The sequence below is a fragment of the Leiobunum rupestre genome, chromosome 11 (genome assembly GCF_980474605.1).
Source record: "Leiobunum rupestre chromosome 11, qqLeiRupe1.1.hap1, whole genome shotgun sequence".
Lineage (NCBI taxonomy): Eukaryota > Metazoa > Arthropoda > Arachnida > Opiliones > Sclerosomatidae > Leiobunum > Leiobunum rupestre.
Genome location: NC_143394.1, coordinates 17918033 through 17939358, shown reverse-complemented (window position 1 = coordinate 17939358; position 21326 = coordinate 17918033). Strand labels below are relative to the sequence as shown.

The 21326-nt window shown below is 34.7% G+C and overlaps 2 protein-coding genes across 6 annotated transcripts in view; one reads left to right on the top strand and one right to left on the bottom strand.

Moving 5' to 3' along the window:
- The window catches only part of Vps13 (vacuolar protein sorting 13C), a 110208-nt gene extending 90962 nt beyond the window's left edge, over nucleotides 1–19246 (top strand). For 4 of the 5 annotated variants that reach the window (XM_090163619.1, XM_090163616.1, XM_090163618.1 and 1 more), the window contains exons 49-71: nucleotides 6937–7029; nucleotides 7100–7207; nucleotides 7264–7350; nucleotides 7436–7498; nucleotides 7572–7825; nucleotides 7889–8021; nucleotides 8120–8239; nucleotides 15040–15152; nucleotides 15310–15472; nucleotides 15536–15670; nucleotides 15738–15819; nucleotides 15882–15951; nucleotides 16024–16129; nucleotides 16198–16317; nucleotides 16388–16536; nucleotides 17148–17229; nucleotides 17382–17735; nucleotides 17814–17983; nucleotides 18065–18179; nucleotides 18260–18354; nucleotides 18421–18544; nucleotides 18597–18677; nucleotides 18762–19246. In XM_090163619.1, the coding sequence (XP_090019745.1) occupies nucleotides 6937–7029; nucleotides 7100–7207; nucleotides 7264–7350; nucleotides 7436–7498; nucleotides 7572–7825; nucleotides 7889–8021; nucleotides 8120–8239; nucleotides 15040–15152; nucleotides 15310–15472; nucleotides 15536–15670; nucleotides 15738–15819; nucleotides 15882–15951; nucleotides 16024–16129; nucleotides 16198–16317; nucleotides 16388–16536; nucleotides 17148–17229; nucleotides 17382–17735; nucleotides 17814–17983; nucleotides 18065–18179; nucleotides 18260–18354; nucleotides 18421–18544; nucleotides 18597–18677; nucleotides 18762–18869 (2925 nt within the window). In that variant the 3' untranslated portion in view covers nucleotides 18870–19246. The remainder of the gene's footprint in view (nucleotides 1–6936; nucleotides 7030–7099; nucleotides 7208–7263; nucleotides 7351–7435; nucleotides 7499–7571; nucleotides 7826–7888; nucleotides 8022–8119; nucleotides 8240–15039; nucleotides 15153–15309; nucleotides 15473–15535; nucleotides 15671–15737; nucleotides 15820–15881; nucleotides 15952–16023; nucleotides 16130–16197; nucleotides 16318–16387; nucleotides 16537–17147; nucleotides 17230–17381; nucleotides 17736–17813; nucleotides 17984–18064; nucleotides 18180–18259; nucleotides 18355–18420; nucleotides 18545–18596; nucleotides 18678–18761) is intronic. The other variant, XM_090163620.1, reaches the window with a different exon arrangement.
- A 562-nt stretch (nucleotides 19247–19808) lies between these two features.
- LOC149921874 (uncharacterized) lies at nucleotides 19809–21009 on the bottom strand. Its single transcript, XM_090163681.1, has 2 exons — nucleotides 20479–21009; nucleotides 19809–20215 (listed from the first exon to the last, which is right to left on the bottom strand). The coding sequence occupies exons 1-2, from the start codon at nucleotides 20564–20566 to the stop codon at nucleotides 19896–19898; spliced, it is 408 nt and encodes a 135-aa protein (XP_090019807.1). The 5' UTR covers nucleotides 20567–21009; the 3' UTR covers nucleotides 19809–19895.
- Between the last annotated feature and the right edge of the window lie 317 nt (nucleotides 21010–21326).

Below are 21326 nucleotides of genomic sequence, written 5' to 3'. Positions count from 1 at the left end.
GTCTAATAATGTTAGCCGCTGCTTCTACAACTCTTAGTTGTTCTTCTCTGTTTTCTTCTTGTCAGAGTACCAGTTATTGTGAAGAATTTTCCCAACTGAATCGATAAAAGAAACGATGCAAGTTTTTCCCTTTTTGTCCGTTAAAGTAATGCATTCCCCAAATCGGTCTATTAGCTTTGTCTTAAAATGTTTCATTTGTGAAAAATCCTGAAATATTTGCTATAGGTTGTAACAGACGGCAATTTCCAACCTTAGTTTTCAGCATAGTTAGGCCAAAGGTAAGTGTGGTAACAAGCTTTACCCGCTTGACAACCTGTTGCACCCTATTCCTACTATAGTAATAGAATGGGGCTATTATAATTTCTTTCTGATTATTTAATAAACTTACTTGCTCCTTATGATCCTTATGTTAATTATCGCGGCAGTCGAGCAGACAACCCAAAATGCAGGACATATAAGACAATATTACTCTTTACTAAATGCGTTAAACCAGGCATCGGATAGGTTGCGTTAGCGTCAGTCTGGCTGTATATATAGTTCGGCGGTAGTTAGAATAGAGAGAGAAACAAAGTCCAGTCCAGTGTAGTTGTTCTTTCTCTGACCAACACTCTAATTAGTCCATGGTCCCTTACCAAAAAATAAGTTGGATTTCAGTTTGTATTTAGTTTTTTAACACATTATTAGTTGATATTGAGTTGGTATTAAGTAGGCTCAAGTTATCAGCATATTTCAAGTTACTATTAAAGAGGTAATAAGTTGTTATTCAGTTGGTAGGAAAATACTGCTTTTGCTAAGTTTATAATTAGTTGGTTCTTAGTAGTCAGGAAGTTACATAATATTTTTAAGTTGGTTTTAAGATGTTTCCCTAGTAGGATTTAAGTTGCTTTTAAGTAGTTAAATGTAAATGTTGATTCTGGTTTAGTTGGAAATAAGTTGATTAATAAAGAGGATTTAAGTTATTTTTAAGTAGGCATTTGTCCCAAATACAAACTGAAAACCAAGTTGAAATACAAGTTGTCCTAAGTGGTTTTTAGCCAACTTATTTTTTGGTAAGGGGTATCTAGTTGGACCTGTATATTGTTTCGCCGTCTTCCTCTTAGACATAGAGTTTTCCTCGGAGGACCTTTTTTAGGTCGGTTGCCATGGCTCTTAAGGCATTGGTGAGTGTAAATTTGTTTCTCGGCGTTAACTACTAATATTAATGTACAAAATTAAGCTTTAAAGTTAATTTTATTGCCTTAACCATTGTTATTTAAAGAGGCTCAGGCCTAATTATGTTGTATTTCGATGTTAAACAATGAAACATTAAAACTTAAATTTATAGTTGTCTTTCTGAGTTATTTTTAGTGAGACATACGTACCTTTGGACCTAACCCAGGTCTACTGGAATCCATATCAGATACAAGGTGATTGAGATAATATTGACATTCGTCGTTGTTTTCTAAATAGTCGCAAAATTTGAAAACGCTTCTCCTAGTTCTGGTTTTTCCAGTCTTTCTAAAAAACCTGGTGATTCTTCATGCAAGAAAAATGCAATTCAGCAATGTCGGTGGTATCTGGCTTCAGCGGCCACTAAATCAATCACAGCTTTTAGATGAGTGTGTACAATTTCGCCAAATTTATCTTTTCATTCTGTGGCTCGTTTCTTTATGGCATCGATTAATTTTAACGTAGTTACTTCCAAAACTAATTTATGGCATTGTAGTTTTTGTTTTTTTAGTTATCCTTCGTTCAAATCATTCCCACAAAATAAACAATTTGATTTGAAGTTAATTTCTTCGAGAGATGATCTAAGTCTCTTCTTGCTATTAATCGCCGAACCTAAGGGCATGTCGGTTTTAAACGAGTTGAGTTCAGCTTGAACACTAATGACGCGAATAATTTTTTCGACAAGAAGAATGAATGGTAACACTTGCCATATTTACTAGTTTCTTGTGTAGGTCATTTTTCCTTATCAAGCTGCATTCGACGATGGTTTTAAAGAAGGAATTGAAATTATAACGAAATTAATATATGCCACACTTGACAAGCACGCCCCGAATAGACAAAAACACTTTTTAAAAAACAGTGCTCCATGGATTAACTCCACAATCAAACATAATTTGCACATTCGTGATGTACTGAAAAGGAAAAGTAAATTCCACTACGTGGGCTCGCAGTATCAAGAGCTTTTCAGAAGACAACGTAACCTTGTTAATAGCATGATTCGTCAGTCAAAGAAAATGTTCAGTTACGATGTTATTTAATAAATGAGAACTAAGGGTTACGATATATCAAAACAAAACACATATGGCTGCCCTTACCAAAAAATAAGTGGTCTAAGAAATACTTTAAGTTGGTATTTGGAACAAATACCTACTTAAAACCAACTTACAAATAATATGTAATTTTCTGACCACTAAAAACCAACTAATTACCAACTTAAAGAAAAGTATTTTCCCATCAACTTAATAACAACTTATTACCCCTTTAACTAGTTTATTGAAATATCTGACCACTTGAGCCTACTGAAAACCAACTTAACATCAACTAAAATGTGTATACCAACTAAATACCAACTAAAATCCAACTTATTTATTGGTACGGGTGGTAAGGCCACAAACTACACACATTTATAAGACAATCGAAGATTGGATTGTCAACAAAAGTCAGGTATAATGATAAATATAATTGTTAAATAGTTACAACAACGGTTTCCATCTGGAAAAGCACTTGGTCCGTTAGTGTCTGGCAACTACTACTCAGTTCTCTTGAGAAAGTCTCGCACGAAATGGTTTTAACCCGGTCTGGCACAATGGGTCACCACGTGACCATTAAGCTCGCGAAAGTGCCCACTCTCTCAATTTCGATTGCACCATTGGTAGCAACTCTATGGAAAGTTTTAGGAGCGTCACTGGTAATACCCTATATATTGACCATTAAGTATATTTTAAATATTGGGGAGCGAACATAAATAATATTTACAAAATACGTTACAATTATATGACTTTCTTGAATAAAACAACGGTTTTTATAAATATCGATCTGGATTTCGTCCGGGTTACTCCACTATCACAGGAGTTTTTCACTTATATGAATCAATACTTAAAAATCTTAATCAAGGATTTTATGTCATGGTTATCTTTTTGGACCTCTCAAAAGCTTTTGACACGGTCTGGCATGACTGTCTACTTACTACTCTACAGGAAATGGGCATTCAAGGCATCCCTCTCAAGTGGTTCAATTCCTATTTAGAGAATAGGCATCAGGAAGTACATTTTCAAGGGGTAAAATCTGAACCCTTTACAGTAAAATATGGTGTCCCTCAGGGGAGTGTCTTTGGACCGATGCTCTTCAATGTTTATACTGCTGATGTTCCCAAGTCCCTCAGCCACGCAGCTGCTAATGAGTACGCTGATGGTGACGAGATCTTACTTGTCGGACAAAACCTGAATAATATGATAAGAAATGAGAAGTTTAAGTCTTCCCTGTAACCGGACCAATCTGTGCCCCTAGGGTTACGAATAGTGGTACAAGCCCATATAGGTTTGACCAGAATATTAAAGCAAATGTGTCTGTGATCCGACAAAGACGGTTCGTTAGACACATGCCAGTTCTTAATTTTGTCTGTTAGAAGTAACAAAAGTTGGTATATTGTTCCTATTCAGAATGTGAAGTCTGGTACTTACCAGATATTCCATTAAGTCATTACCACGCTGGTTGCAGTCTGAGCTGCCCCAGATTTCATGGTGAGAATTAGCATCACAAACGATGACCAGCTTCCTCCCCGAACTCTCAGTGGTAGTTGTAAAGGCCACATCACTCCCACCAGCCCGACTAGCGTCCCCAGCCTTCCCCCCTGTTGCTCCCTCCATATGAGTAGCCTCCTTGAGCTCGTTGATATCCAACAAGTCAATAGCCTTAAGGTCTTCTGCGAGAGTTTCCTCCCAAGATTCCCCTGTGACAAGAATCTCGTCTTCCATCTCCGAGACCTCAGATTGTTGACAATCTTCCAGCTTTGCGTATTAAACGAGCTGTTGAAATTCTTAAGTCTGCGAATAAGGACGCTCGTCCTTCGTGTACACATCCTTGGTGGGGAAGGCGACCTTGAATGGTTTTGGCAGGTCTGCTACCTTCATTACGGAAAGCAATGACCCACCTGGAACCAACTCCTTCTGGTCAAACTCCTTCCCCAACCATTCAATGCCTCAATGACAATTCTGTATAAATTAGAAATTCTTTATAACAATGGTGCAAAGTTGATTCTCGGAGTGGTTAAGAGATCATCCCCTACAGAAGCTTGTTATACTCTAACTTCAAAACTTTACTATATTCTTACAAGCAAGCCCTCCTCACTTTTTATGTATAGAGTGAAAACCTTGAAAACCACGCAGTGTACGTGAGTGGTTTTCAAGTCATACTTCCCTGAATAATACCTGGGGTGTTGACCATAACTTTTTTGTTGAATATTTTCAAACGGCCCTTAGAGACAAAAGTACTAAATTTAAAGGCATCAATTTGTGGAATAGTATGAATTCTAAGTATAAAACTCTTGATAGTATCCCAAAGTTTAGAGCTGCCATTCCTGAAATATTAAATTGACCTCCTAACTTTGACTGTTCATTTATTGGATTTTCTTAAATGTGTGTTTTATTTTATTTCAATTTAAAATTATCTGGACCCTTTTTTAACCAAATCTTGTTAGATTTAAAAGGTGGTTATCCAATAAAGCATTTATTTATTTAATTTATTTAATCCCTTTTTCAGCGTCACGCGGACAGTTTTACCATTTAAAGGTTCAGAATACAAAACACAATTGTGTTCATTCATTTTGAAAATTAATGCTTAAATATTGTTGAAATAACTCTGATAAAAGCAAACTATTTTCGCCTCGTTCTTGTTTATTTCCCTCGGAGATTTTCAACTTCACCCTTTTTCGCGCCTTATTTTCAATGTTGATTGTCCCCCTTTCTAGGAGAGCCCCTATTGTAAAACGCGATTACTCAAACTAACACTGTAATTAATCATGCAAACATCTAAACAGTAGGAGGGGGGGTATCAAACAAATCTTTGTATTTCGCTTGATAATAAACCGATTTTGAAACGGAAAAGATCGTTAGATTAAGCCATGCATTAAGGTGAACAACATTGTGTTGAAAAAAATTAGAATCATTGGTAACATTTGAAAAAATCAAATATTAAATTTTAATCGATTTTTTTCGACGTTTATAGTTATTTTGACCCCAGTACAGTGTTAAATTCGGGGTTTATTTAAAATTAAATCTTTGAAACATATCGTTTAACTTAAATTTAATCGAAATCGGACCATTAGTTCTCGAGATATTGCAACTTGAGGTGGGGTAGGCATTTTCCAAGTCATTCATACTCCTCGGTGAAATAGAAATGATCATTTCGAGAAAATGATCATTTCGAGAAATTATTGTTACTTAAAGCCAAAGTCCCAAAATAGAGTGTTTTGTATTTTAAAATACTGAAATAAAGTATTTTATTTTTAATAATTTTTCCAAAGTGTATTTAGTATTTTATTTTAAATACTTATATTCTAGCCAGTATTTAGTATTTTATTTTAAATACTTATTCTAGCAAGTGTTTAGTATTTTATTTTAAATACTTACCCTAGCAAGTATTTAGCATTGTATTTTAAATACTTACTCTAGCAAGAATTTAGCATTTTATTTTAAATTTTAAGAATTAAGTATTTTACCCAACAGTGTTTGCTAATTTCTTTTGGTGGTGGTTGCTGGATGCAACGCAGTTAATTTGAAAACATATATCTTTGTCCCACCAGCTTGTCTAATTTGGAATTAGTACTACTTAAGACATTTCATGTATATAGATATATAATTTCCAGTTATTTTTGCATAGCTATACTATTTGCTCTATGTTGTTTGTCCTTAGTCTTAGATTTGCAAATCTGATTTTATATATATAGTTAATTTTATGTTGTAGACTAAATTATTGGTTTTCTTTTTTCTCTCTTCTGGGCTCTTGCGCATTTTTGGATATTTTAATTCCTCTTAGAAATCAAAGAAGTTACATAGAATAGAAACAAGCGACGGTAAAAGCTCAACCAAGGTGGTAAAATATCTAAATTTACACTTGCTGTTTACTGTTTAGAACACAAAAATAACTTATAACACAAATAAATTTTGCATGGCTTGAAAATTTGGTAATTGTTGGTAACAACGTAATATGGATTGTTGAAATATAGTTACTCCAGAGCTTCTGCTACAATATTCCCTTTCATTTGCAAATGCAAAAGATTACATTGCTATGACAAATAAATTTACTTTCTTACTGGCCCGTAACAGGAATTTACACTTACTCACTACGAATGGAAAATGAAGCTGGGGTGTAATTTAACCATGATACTAGTACGGGCTTTGCTTTTATCCAAAAGGCAGTGCTCATTTCAGAAACCATGTTCCATACAAGAAGACTAAGGTATTCAGCATTACTCTACTTGCCACCTAGGGATGAAAATAGCCTGCGTAGAAAATGTTGTTGCTATCAATTTTTCTTGGTGTTGAGTATAGTGTTTGAATATTTAAGTTCCTGTTGGAAGTTAAAATATCTATGATCAGTAGTTGACGAAAAAAAATTATAGGATTGTAATAGGTATTTTTGTATATTCTTCTTTACTCAAGGAAATCGGGCAATGACAATGCCTATAGCTGTGGTGGAATGCTCCATAGTTTGAAACCGCAATGGTACCCATTAGGTAAAATGCTGTTTAAAAAATCAAACCTATCGTATAATTTTTGGTTCATTAACTACTGCATAATGGTTTTTTGCCACGTACATTGATTTGGGTACCTTAACATTTGGCATAACTAAATTTTTAAATGATAGACATGTTTTTACCCAACTAAACTTTACTACGAGTAGTTTATAAACTTTATAACTTAATGGAGATATTTTCCCTTATTTTCACAGAGCGACGAAACAAACCTTATTTCGCATCCACCTGAAGTCAATCTTCCAGTTTTATTTTCTTTCCGTGTCAAAGCCTTCTTTGCCAAGAAAAAAGTATGTTCATTAACTTTATAAAACTTTATTCTTAATTTTTTTGGTCACACCAATGCTATTATGATGTTAGGCTTGTGTTAAAATTGAAGACTCGGAATGGTCGGATAAATTTGCCTTAGATGTTGTTGGTAGCTCTGGTAACGTTGTTATCAAATCTAAAGATGGAAAAACATATGGGGTAATATACTTGTTTTTATTTAATAATTGTGTCATAATACAAAACTACGCATTTAGGTTGGAGTTCAAATTAAACTGAGTAGTTTTGGACTAACAAAGCTTGTGATATTTACTCCTTTCTACATTCTAGTCAATAATACAACTGTAAGATACTAAATTTGTCAAAAAAAAAATTTTTTAACTAGTTTTAAGTAGTTTATGATAAGTTTGTACAATTTTTGACCATTAGAAAACTATACAATGTCAAGAAGTTTCGGAACGTTCGAAGTGGGTAACAGTTCAGTCTCAAGATGTAAGTTTAGAATTTTCTTTCTTCCATTTTAGGGAATAAATTCAAATTTTATCCCTTTTTAAATTTCTTTTAGTGTTCACCATTTTGGCCAATTGAAAAGAAATCACTGATGATTGCACGTTATGAAAATAGTACTGAAGCATTACCTTTTAGTTTTAAAGAAGAGCACGAAACACTTTTACGTTTAAAAGATCGAAATTACTGTGGAATGAATGTTGAGATAACAGTTTCAGAATCTTCTGTAATTGTTAACTTTACCGATTTCCTAGAAGCTTGCGCTACTAAGCTTGTAAATGGTACAACATCCACATTAAACTATGGCCAAAAGTGGGTGACAATTTATTGAAAATAGAATATTATTAAAGCAAAAAAGTGTTTTGTTAATTTCAGAGGAGTAGAAGGCCCTTTGTTGTCCTTAGCTCCCGAAAACTCTATTCTTTACACATGGCAAAATCCAACTTCCGAAAAAATATTTATTTGGAATTGTGGAAGTCAAAACAATGAGACCCATACTTTGAATAAGGTAACTAAAAATTTCAATATTTCCGTTAACTTTCTACGTTATTTAACAGGATTGTTACTAAGACTGTGCATTTCTGTATTGTTATTATTATGAAACAGGATGGCATTGGCGAAATTAAGAATGAAGCTAATGAAACACTCTTTTGGGTTAGTTTTTTGGATGGGATGCAAAGAGTTTTGTTTGTAACGAATGATGTATTGTTAGCAACCAATGCAAGAGTAAGTTTTCTCAATTTTTCTAGTTCTTTTATTTTATTTGTAAGTACCATTCCTTATAGCATCCCTCCGTAATAGGTACTAAATGACTCCATTTTTCATCTTATTAAAAATTGAAAATCCCTTATTAAATTCCCCCTCTGCATAATTTATTAATTGTATGATAATTTTAAGTCCTTAAATATCCTTCCCTTGGGGTAAATTTTAAAACTCTTACAATCTCCTCTCTTTATGCAAGGCCTTAATTCTGATAATCTTAAAAGCTCTTCTAGTTTCAAGATTATTTACCCAGAAAAAACACTTGTCCATCCCACCAGGCTTGAACAGAGTTACAGGCATAATATATTAATATTCCTTACAATAGAAAATTAGCCAGGATAGATAGATAGATATTTATTTGCTCTTTGAAATAACAAATCCCTTTTGAATCAGGAATCGCGAGTATAATGTAATAGAACGATAAAATTCCAACAGAATGAATTTAAAATGATGGTAATAAAATAAAAAATATAAAAAATATTGAATCCAAGGAAGGCGTCAGTAGAATAGTTATGAAATAGGTCTTCGTAATGCATCCCAGTGGCCCAAAATTATCTTCGTGACGGTAATGTACTCCCTCATTACGCTTCCAGTGTAGAGGTGACTTGGTCTAGCGTTGGTGTAAAAAGGCTATATAGTTTATTGGAGAACAACAACTAAACTGATATTAAATGAAGTTAATTTATTAAGAGTTATTTATTTACAAGTTATCATCATTGGTTCAACTAGGGAAGTGGTAAGCCACACGCGTTACAGCAGCCGATCTTAGTTAAGGGAAAAACAGTTCAGTTCAATGTTGCCAGCCAGCTCAATGTTGCCAGCCAGCTCCCATTTTATACTAATTATTATTATTTAAACAAATGTGCTTCGCAACATCTTGACACCATTGTTTATGGTCATTCTCTTTTATGGTCTTTTCGATAATTTTAGTCCACTCTTTGGCGGAAGGGGCCTCTCCTCGTGACTGTGACCCAATGCCAAAAGTATGAACAACAAATTTGATCCTCCTACACCACTGGGTACAATGACCCCCTCACATAACGGAAGACTTTCCCAGCCACTGTTTCTTTTTCCATCTTCATAAGGCGTCCCAAGCATGAGAGCGTATTAGGAGCCTCCTGCTTCACGAAATTTAACCGAGCAAGTTACCCTTTAAATTTCCACCAACAAATGCCTTTCCGACTATAAATTGTGACTGATCCAAACGACGTAAGAGTGGCTCTCTTAGGCATATGACATCGCTGGCGTATGAAAGACTCTGAACTGCTACCTATTTCCAAAGCGGACGCGTGACTATGCCGAATTATGAGTGAAGACCTTTATGTTTGATGGCCCTCTGAAGCTGACCTGCCTTCATACTTAACTGGGCTTCATCAGGTTCTAAATACTCCTTGCTAGTGCCAAAAAATACGCCAAGGGGTTTGGTTGATCGCATTATCTGTGCCACTAAACTGCAGAATATGACATTTATCCCCACTAAGCAAAAACGCCAGCAGCAATGGTCAAGAGTTCCTGAAGATCACTTAAACTCTCCAAATCCAGATAGATATCATCAGCATAAAACTGACCACAATCAGTAGTCTGAACATAAGGCGATTGATGGGGGAGACATAAACCCAGTCTTTAGGCCGATAACTGTTGATCAAGTGGCTGAAGATATAACACAAAAAGCCACGGGAGACATTGGACATCAGTGCTTCAGACCAAGATTTGAGCGAATATATCCACTTGAAACGTCGCCAAACCAGTATCGGTAAAGGGTGTTCCATAAATTGCCTTTAAATGATCAACAAATTCAACCGGAACACCAAGGTTTATCAAGGTCCTCCACAAAATATCCCTGTTTTACTATCTTACACTTTTTGTCCAAAACCGCAACATATGGAGACCGACTTTCCAATCGAGCAATTTCAATTAACTGGGAGAGCGAGAATAAGTTGTCGGATCCCCTAAGGTCCTTGCAAAAAACATTCTAAAGTTCGTCTTGAATTTTCTTCTCTTCAACAAATGAACCAAGGCGATTTTTGAGTATGCTTAGGTAAAGTTTTGATGAGCATTGATTGTTCGGTATACGTTAAGATCTTCAGGATCCTTATCTCCACCTTTAAAAATCAGTCATTTGATGCCAACACTCAATTGAAATGCTCACACAGCACACCACGAGAAAGATCAGGAAGGGCGCGGATCAACTCATACAATTCTTCCATTGAAATGGGTTACGTAAGCGTGTTTTGTACAAGGCGGCAATTGAATCATGTATCATTAAGCCTCATTTCTTCTGCCAGAACCTAGCAGCTATCTATGCGTTTAGCGATACCCGTACTATCTTTGACAACCGTACCATCAACATCTTTAATTCTAGACAACGAGGTACGAGAACCCAATTTATCATCTTTATTGAGTTTCCAGTATTTCTTTGCAGCGAAATTTCCAGCGTTCTTAAATTTACAAGTTTGGTTTTTGATGAAACTAGGCTTTTCACCAATTGCTTTATCGATAAATTTTCCTTTCGTAGTCTCTCTTTCTCCATTTTATCTTCCAAGGTTTGATTAACCTTCCTCGCTATCCGTCAATAATTATGATTGATCAATTTTCTATATCGGATGGCTTGTTTCACCTCAGCGTCAAACCAATGCTTCTGGAGTCACACATGACCATCGGTTTTTGTAAAACCAAACAAATAATGCACCTCGAGTAATATTCTTGAAAAATCTAGTACGTCATGTCCATCTCGTCACTTACTAGCCTATCAACTCACTATCCATCCGCCACCATCTTATCAGTGGCCACCATCTTATCAGTGTCCACCATCCGCCATTTTCTTTGACATAGAACCACCGTTTTTGTTATTCCTCGAGCCCGATCCTGATACAGTTGATATTAGAGCATTGTGATCACTTCCCAGTCCGAGAATACCATCTTTGTCAATCACCAAAGACCGAATCCTATTTTTCATGAATGCGTTGCACATAGCAAAATCAATACTGGAATGTGAACCTCTCGCAGACCATGTCACTTTGCCTTCACAGACTTCCAAATCAAGATTAAGAAAGTCAAACCTGTGTTTCGCAACCCACTCCTTTGTGCATCTACCATTTTAATCCTCTCTGCACTCTAGCTCTTGGATATGCGCGAAGCTATAGGGGAGGAGCCACCCCAACCAACTTTTTTCCAGAGTTGGCAAACTAGACTTTTTAATCTTCAAGTTTTCAAACTTAGTGTTATAGTGTATTATTTAGTCTTAACTTGTCCCTTTATAGTCTGTATTGTCCCTTGACATTATATACTCCTCATAAAATAAGCAGACAACACTTGCAGTTGTTTTGGAAGTGCGTTTATGTTGGTATTCACCCATTTAATTTCCATGGACAAAGTAGTGCCATTGTTGAAACTGTTTTTGGTTGTATCTTTGATCTCTCAGCAAAGTAAATTTAAGCCCATTACATAGTAGATGTAGGCCTACCATGTATGGTTATTTCAACTACATAAAAGACACACACGATCTTTCGAGAGACTTCATTCAATGCTTGAAATGGGTTTAAGACTAGCTATTAAAACAATAGAAATTTTATTGAAAGTAGTCACACGAGCCTAATGTTATCCTAGGTGTAGGGCTAGTATTCTTACTAAAATAGGGTACATGACGATGGAATAGAAATACCAAACTGCAGTCCCATGTGTTGTTATATTGTGGTGTACTTTAGCATAATGGAAGTGTTGTTAGACTGGTGTGTATATAATATATAAGATAGGCGTTGCTGGCAACTATGTAGGAGAGCAGACCTTCAGTAGACGTTCAACTGAACAGTTATACCCCAGTTGCTCGTTCATTAATAACTTGAAACTTTAATTAAGTCAGTAGTTATTATTCCACCGATTTACAATACCATGAGCTTTTTATTATAATTGTTTTAGCCTCGTCTAAGCACTTTTTATTTCTTTGTGTACCCCGGTTTAGCTTAAATGTGTTAAAACACATAACAATAAAACGCCCGAGGTGCCTCAAAATAATCAGGGTTTATTAATTTAATGAAATAGGCTATTATTATTTACAATATATACATGTTATTATAATTAGTTAATCAAATTATTAAATCAAATCCATTTACTATGAATTTAATTAGACAGTTGATAATGCAAAATATATTCCGTGAATCTGACTATTTTTAGGCAAAAATTTATCTCTTCCCCCAAAACCTAGGTGCTTGTCTACGCCCCTGAGAGAGTGAATATTTTTTGTTTGTAATAAAGTTCAAATTTTTTTGAAGAGAAGAAAGTTCAACAACAGGTATTTTAAGATAGTTCCACTCTTTGTAGGCACGCAGACAAAAACTGAATTGATAAGATAAGGGTTTTGGACATTTGGCCTACTAGCATTATGGCTGCCACTGACCAAGTTGGCTACAACGTGTGAATCATGTGTGATGTAAAAAACATGAGCTTGTGGCGCACAGAAAAACTTTTTTAATTTATATCCTTTTAGCCTAATACTCCGCCTATCTATTGGAAACCAGATATTTCGGCTTAGCGGAAGTCTCGCGTATTTTAGACACTAGAGGGGTCTGTGCTGAGAAAACATCTTGATTACGCAATAACTATGAAAATCAGTTTGGTTGTAAATCTCGGTAATTGTCATACTTATTGTTATTATGTTACTTATGATAATAGTAATTACTGTTTTACAAGGGAGTCCAATCCACATCAAAAATTTTAAATAAAGGATTAACATTAAAATCTTACAACTATAATAAATACACCATACATTATGACTAGTCATTCTTTTTTGATATAATTTCTCTACATTTAGATTTAAAAGTAGAGTAAGATATATTTATTTTAAGCTCATTAGATAAATTGTTCCATAATTCCACACCTATTCATAGGTTTTTATTACTAAATTTGTTATGCTTAATAGACACTGCAAAGTTATTAACACTTTTTTTTTAATAATTGCTTTAAAGTTAGCCAATCTAGGTCTGTATGAGCCTCAGTAGCTAAGGCACGCTTGCCTCTTCTCAACAAATATTTAGCACATTTATTATGAATGACCTGCAGACTATTTAACGTTGCATTTGAAGCACTCGTATACAGCGTGTTACCATAAGAAAAAATAGAGAAAATTAAGAGTCATACAGTATCTTGGCAGCAAAAATGTCTAAAGATCAAAAGAAAGGATACAAAATCCATAATCTCCTATTAATTTGGCTTATCAAATAATAAATATGCGGCTTCCAAGAGAGATTTTCTTTAAAATATATCCCTAGGTATTTATAAGACTACTCTCTTAATCCAAGTTTGTCCAAGCGTATTTTTATTTTTAGTTAACGGTTTTAAATAATCTGAAAAGCTCTTGTGATTGGCTGAAATACTGAAAAGCTCTTGCCATAAGCTTAAAAGCCCATGACACGAGCTTAAAAGCCCATGACACGAGCTTAAAAGCCCATGACACGAGCTTAAAAGCCCATGACACGAGCTTAAAAGCCCATGACACGAGCTTAAAAGCCCATGACACGAGTCTAAAAGCCCATGACACGAGTCTAAAAGCCCATGACACGAGTCTCAAAGCCCATGACACGAGTCTCAAAGCCCATGACACGAGTCTCAAAGCCCATGACACGAGTCTCAAAGCCCATGACACGAGTCTCAAAGCCCATGACACGAGTCTAAAAGTCTTTGACACGAGTCTAAAAGTCTTTGACACGAGTCTAAAAGTCTTTGACACGAGTCTAAAAGTCTTTGACACGAGTCTAAAAGTCTTTGACACGAGTCTAAAAGTCTTTGACACGAGTCTAAAAGTCTTTGACACGAGTCTAAAAGTCTTTGACACGAGTCTAAAAGTCTTTGACACGAGTCTAAAAGTCTTTGACACGAGTCTAAAAGTCTTTGACACGAGTCTAAAAGTCTTTGACACGAGTCTAAAAGTCTTTGACACGAGTCTAAAAGTCTTTGACACGAGTCTAAAAGTCTTTGACACGAGTCTAAAAGTCTTTGACACGAGTCTAAAAGTCTTTGACACGAGTCTAAAAGTCTTTGACACGAGTCTAAAAGTCTTTGACACGAGTCTAAAAGTCTTTGACACGAGTCTAAAAGTCTTTGACACGAGTCTAAAAGTCTTTGACACGAGTCTAAAAGTCTTTGACACGAGTCTAAAAGTCTTTGACACGAGTCTAAAAGTCTTTGACACGAGTCTAAAAGTCTTTGACACGAGTCTAAAAGTCTTTGACACGAGTCTAAAAGTCTTTGACACGAGTCTAAAAGTCTTTGACACGAGCCTAAAAGTCTTTGACACGAGCCTAAAAGTACGGCTGGGCGAATAGCACTTTAAGCCTATCAAGACAAATATCGAATACCCAAAAACGAATAGTAGTTTTTGAACCAAGTACCGAATAGTTAAGCATAATGCAAATACTACCTTATGAAATATTCGTTGAATAATAATCCCGAATATTCGCCGAATAACAGGTCAAAAAATTTTAATATCTTAATGGTAGAACTGAATTATTTTTAGAAGTCAAAGGTGACCTATAACGTAATTAACTAAAATGTAAAGGTATCTGCTGAGAATCAACTGACCAATGACCTACGTTCTTTTTTATAGAATTGCCCTATAGATTCTTTATTTGAATTCTACTGGGCGCTGCTGACCTAACCGTCAATTGTAATTGTAAACGACTTATTTTTTATAAATTTAAACCCTAAGAAATATATCAGTAAATTTAGTGTATTAAATGTTACTGATGAGTTAAAATCTATAAATATTTTAGTCTGGTGAGTTGGAAAGAGTTCAACAAGAAATTATTCTATCTTTGGATGGGTTTGGTCTATCTCTAATTAACAATGAAATCAACAAAGAAATAATGTATGCCTGCATTGCAAGGTAAGAGAAAACTAATAATGAAGTTTCTGCCCAGTTTCTAGTTGATATACAATGTTCCCCCATCAGCCACCATAATGTAACACAATACCTTTACACACACAACTCGTTTAGTTTCATATGAAGGTAGTGATTAGTGTATTTATTTTTCCCCTTCAAGTACTGGCGTTATTTGGGAAGGAAGAAAACATAATCACAACCGATTTAAAGCTTTAAGCTTTAAAGATAATGCTTTGATCGAAGCTGCTTATTTAAACTATAATAAAGACATTGAAGCTAAACGCACACCTAGACATAGAGTGGTACTAGAGAAAAGATTAGAAGTGAGATAATTTCAATGCAGCAATTATGAGGAAAATGCTTTTAAACCTATTTAAATTTCTTAGATTGATTTTGTGGATCTCACAATGATTAGACCTCATAAGCGAATCCTCAGAAGATCGTTCCAAACTGGCCTTTGGTGCCAATATAAAACTTCTCCTCATAAAATGCAGCTACATGCCAAAATTAACAGACTACAAGTCAGTTTACTTTTCTGAAGAAAGCTTTATTATTTTGGAAGTACAACTTTTATATTTGTCAATTTAGATTGATAACCAGCTTCCTGATTGCATCTTTCCAGTTGTAGTATCCCCCGTTCCTCTTTCCAAATCTGTGGCTGCCGAAAGTAGTAAGTTACGATATCAATTTCCTTGATATAACAGGATTTACAACAAAATTTCTACTTTAAAGTGCCAAAGCCTTTTGTAGAGTTAAGTCTTGTTCAAAGAATACCAGAGCAGAGTACCGAGATTCAATATCAGTATGTGCTTATAAATTTTGGACAATTGTATGCGTAGGTAATATTATTTAATTGTAACTTTTTTCATTTCAGGTATTTCCGGGTTTTGGTTCAAGAATTTCAAGTTAAACTTGATCTTGGATTTGTCAATTCTCTTTTAGCTTTTTTGGCAACTGAAGAGGAAAAATCAGTTGATTTTGTAAGTATAGTTTTTGGTTTAATGTCATTTAATACATGTAAATTATAAACATTTTTTTCTGTTCCTAGGAAGAAAAACTTAAACAAGATAAAGAAACAGCTGAGATTGATTTGAAAGGCCTAGCTAAAGATTATTTTTATCGAGAACAGAAAAGCTTTTTTGATAATCTTCATTTTTCACCTCTTAAGGTAAAATTTTGGTTTCTATACCTGATAAACTAATTATTGCGAGGTTGAAAAGTTAATCATTCATTCTTAGGTTCATTTAAGTTTTTCTATGACTGGTGGTAGCGATTCCTCTTCATCAACTAGCCAACAAGAAAGTGTGGGAATTCACTCAGAATTTTTGAATTTGCTTCTTCAAAGTATTGGTGTTACTATGACGGAAGTTCAAGATGTTATATTCAAGTATGTTCTGATTTTATAATAATTCTGTTGGCAAACTGAATAGCTCCTTTTGAATGTAGAATAATTTTTTGGGGTTTATTAACTCCTCCATTTGAATGTACAATAAATGTTTTGTGTTTATTAACCCATTTCTTGGGCAGGTTTTAATCAAAAATTTATACTAGAAGTTATTTTTTCCATTGGTTAATGTGTGTAATCAATGAAATTTTCTGTGAAATGTATGAAAAGAAAAACAAACTGTGCTAGTTAACCAATTTCGTCTTAAATGTTGACTTGTTGAATAAGTTTTTAAAATAACTAAAGCTCCCAGAAATAAGACTAAATAGAATGTAAATTGTTGTGTATTACGTATTTATAGTTTATCTTGTATAGTATAGATGGTGCGTCACTACATAGTCAAGGTCATTATATTTTGAAACCAAAACTAAAACAAAATAAAACCAGTTTTCTAGAAAGAGAGAGACCACGCGAGAATGACGCTCTATTCACTTGTTTAAAATATATCATAATAATGTATATTAAATAGTTAATAGTTACACAATTCTCTATCATTCTTATTAACCCACGATACAACATAAATGTAATCCATAAATTTTTTTGTTTGTTTAAAGGTTGAACTACTTTGAGAGAAATAATTCTTTTATGACCAATCAGCAGTTGGTCAACGCAGCCATATCTCATTATAGCAGTCAGGTAAAGTTTTTTGTTGATTTTATTACATATTATAGCATAGCAATTGTTGTTAGGATTTTGGTTTTAACGGTGCTTTTATATTTCCAGGCCATCAAACAATTCTAGCAATTGTTGTTAGGATTTTGGTTTTAACGGTGCTTTTATATTTCCAGGCCATCAAACAATTCTATGTCCTTCTACTAGGTTTGGATGTAATTGGTAATCCAGTTGGCCTTCTGCTTGGCTTGAAGTCAGGTATTGGAGACTTTTTCTATGAACCAATTCAAGGAGCTATTGAAGGCCCCGAAGAATTTGCGGAAGGATTAGCACTCGGGGTTAAAAGTTTGCTCGGACATACTGTTGGTGGGGCAGCTGGAGCCGTGTCACGTATTACGGGAACTTTAGGAAAGGGGTTGGCAGCTCTAACTATGGACAAAGATTACCAGAGACGACGACAACAACAAATAAATAGGAGACCACAGAATGCTGCGCAAGGCATGGCTCAAGGTGGCAGAAATCTTGTCATGGTTCGTACACTGTTCTACGCAACCTCTAAGCAAGAAATGCAAAGAATCTTACTACATGGTTATGGTTTTACTTCTTAGGGTTTCGTAGAAGGTGTGACTGGGGTTGTTACGAAGCCTGTTACTGGTGCAAAAGAAGAAGGATTCCAAGGATTTGTTAAAGGAATGGGCAAAGGACTTATAGGTATCGTGGCTAGGCCAACAGCTGGGGCTATTGACTTTGCTAGTGGGTCCTTGGATGTTGTTAAAAAGTAAGGATTTAACAATTTATAATCTCAATATAGTAAAGTCAACCACAAACCTCCAGTTATTTCATTTTAATTGCATTACAGAGCCGTTGATACGTCAGAGGAGGTTAAAAGAGCGAGACTGCCCAGATTCATTCAGCCTGATACAATTATTCGTCCGTACGTTTCTTTTGAAGCTGCGGGTCTTCGGTTATTGCTTGTAAGCTTATTTTATAAAATAACCTTATGAAAGTCTTTTTTCCTCTATTCTTTTCCGTTCATAATTCCCTTTTTACATAGGATGTTGATAAAGGGAAATATGCAACAACAGATAACTACGTGGCCCATGTTCCAATAACTCCTGATGGCAAAACTTTCCTGATGGTGACAAGCCAGTAAGACAATAAATAGTCAATAATTTAAGAGTTATGATAATAATAATAATAATTTTCTTTTGTTAGACGTCTCCTCTTCATTGTTAAAGGAGATGTATTTGGGCAGTGGAACGCTGAATGGAATTATACGTGGGATGAAGTAAAGGATACTCCTGTGATAACCGAAAAAGGAATAAAAATTTTACTAAAGGTATAAATTATGTGCTCTACTTGTGTGTTTATTTAAAAAAAAATTATTTAAGGATCATAAGAAGAAAACTAGTTTCTTTGGCCAGTCGGAAAATGGAAAGATTGTTAATTTGAAAGATCCAGAACTGTGCAAGGTAAAAATTTCCAAAAGAACATAAAAATATTGGCAAGATTTTCGTTTAGTTAACATTTTAATATTTGCATGCAAATATTTTCAGTTCATTCTATCTAAAATGGAAGATGCAATGCGTAACACTTTACAAGAGAAACGATCTTCATCTCGGTGGTCATCGACACCAAGTTCATCTATTTCTCAAGAAAATTAGTTCAGAAATGAAAATCGAATTGAAAGTTTTTTAGACTTAGGCGCATTATAGTACTAATTAGATAAAATGCATATTTTCGCACATTTATATAAATGAAAAAGATAACCAAAGCTTTGGTTTAAACAATGCATTTTGCAATTGTAATTTGTTTATAAAACCATATGGTTGAGTGGGGGGGATACTAATTTTAACACATGAAATTCTGGCAATATTGTTTGTTTATTGCCTATGTTATGTTATAGAATAATATAGGCAATGGTTTGTTTTTTTGGTTTAAGTACACTTTTGGCTTTGAAAAATACTTTGTCTGTTATTTTTGGCAGTAAAACTGAATTTTTCATGTTGTGTTAATTGATTGTTGCTTATTTAAATTTTTAAGTTTCCAAAATTTGAAATAAAAATTAAATTTATATAGAATTTCTTCAGTTTTTGTAGAAATATGGTTTAATAGTAGCACCTATCACAGACTTTATTGGGAACATAAAGTAGAGTAGAAGTTTACTATAGATTGACTATTCAATAGTTTTGTCATATGTTTTAACATTAATTTTAATTACATTGCGAGTTTAGATTACAAGTTTGGAAGAAAAATTTATTCTGACCAGCAAAACTAGGATAACAAAAATACACCCAAACCAGCGCAATAAAACCATCACTGACAGTCTTGTTGATCATGCTGCCTGAACTGTGTTAGTCGTTTAAAGACAAATCAGTTTTATGCCAAGTCGCAATACGAAAAACCTAATATTCAGTGTTGGGTAAAATACTTCATTCTCTGTATGGAAAGTAAAATACTTAATAGTTGTTGGAAAAAGTATTTAAAATATAAAATTTAAGAACATAAGCTTAAAAAATATGATAAAATGAAATTAAAAGTCCACTTAATTGTACAATAAAACTTTTTATTAAAAAATTTATTGTATAATAAGTGGACTAATTTCATTTTATATAATACTATTCCTACTTGGAGTAGGAAGTTTCGTCAAGGATTACAAAAATATTAAAATTGTTTTGCGGAACTGATTATTAAAAAGATATTACTTCAATAAAAATGTTTAATAATAATAATAGCCAGGTTTGTATGGTGAAGAGCATAGCCCATCCAGCTCTACCGAAAGGCGTTGTAGGTTCGCTCTGCACTGTCAAAGGCGAGGAAGGTCTGTCGGTCCAGTCAGCTCTACCGAAAGGCGTTGTAGGTTCACTCTGCACTGTCAAAGGCGAGGAAGGTCTGTCGGTCCAGTCAGCTCTACCGAAAGGCGTTGTAGGTTCACTCTGCACTGTCAAAGGTGAGGAAGGTCTGTCGGTCCAGTCAGCTCTACCGAAAGGCGTTGTAGGTTCACTCTGCACTGTCAAAGGTGAATTAGACCAGGGAGAATAACTCCAAAACAGTTTTAGGTACGAATTTGAACTTTTTAGGTCGCAAAGAGTGTATAAGGGGAAACATTTTTTGAAAATTTCGATGACCTTGAACCATGACTTCAAGGTCACCCAAAAACTATCACGAGAACCGTAATTGGTTCTAATTAGAAAAGTGTTCCCTGTCACGTTTTAGGTCTAAATAGCGTAGACCCAATTGGATTCGATCAATAGGAAGTCGAGAAAAATTTACCAAAATCACAAAGGTCGTAAAAGTTAAAATTGCAAGAAAGTGCTAATATCTCCAAAACAAGTCGTAATTTGCTAGACAATCTCATCATGGTGGAAGATTTTAATACCAAAATTATCTCGAGAACCGTTAGGCTTAGAGCAAAAATGCCAATTTAAAGGTTATTGGTAATGTGACGAGGAACAACTTTCACTCAGCCCCCCCCCCTCGAGGAGAAAGGGGGTACAGGGGTCGAAAATAAAACACGTTATTTCACTTTCAATTGGGTTTTCTCTGACCACATTCTCTCACTCTCAATTTGGCCAAAAAGACCCCCCCCAGTAAAAAAAAACGTATTCTTTCACTTTCAGTTTTTTTTTAAGTATTATACTTTCGGTCTGTCACATGTTTCTGCGGTGTCATTGCTATTTGACGTCGGATCCGGGTTCGGATTCGAGAACTGCGTCTTCCATCGATATCGATTGTTATGATTATGTTAAGGAATCTGAAGTTATTGTAAATAGTCATGTAAAAAACATTTTGAGCTTTGCCCTATTCCCGGTGATCTTAAGAGAAGCAGTATACTAGTCAGTCTCTCCCTGCCTCTCCAGCTAACCACTTCAGCTGTAAATAATGTTAAATAGAATAGCTTGCTAATAAATTGTTTTATTGTTAACTATGAAGTATTCATTCATTCTTTAAGTGTTCAAACTTACCCCTCCTTCAGTTATAATATCGTTCGAAATACACGATATGTGCAAATCTAAAAGAGTAAAATGACTACAAGAAAAGAAACTGTTATCTAACTCTCAAAACTGTGAAAATTGCGATGAGGAGATGACACTTTCGGACCATGACGTTGCTATTGAGGG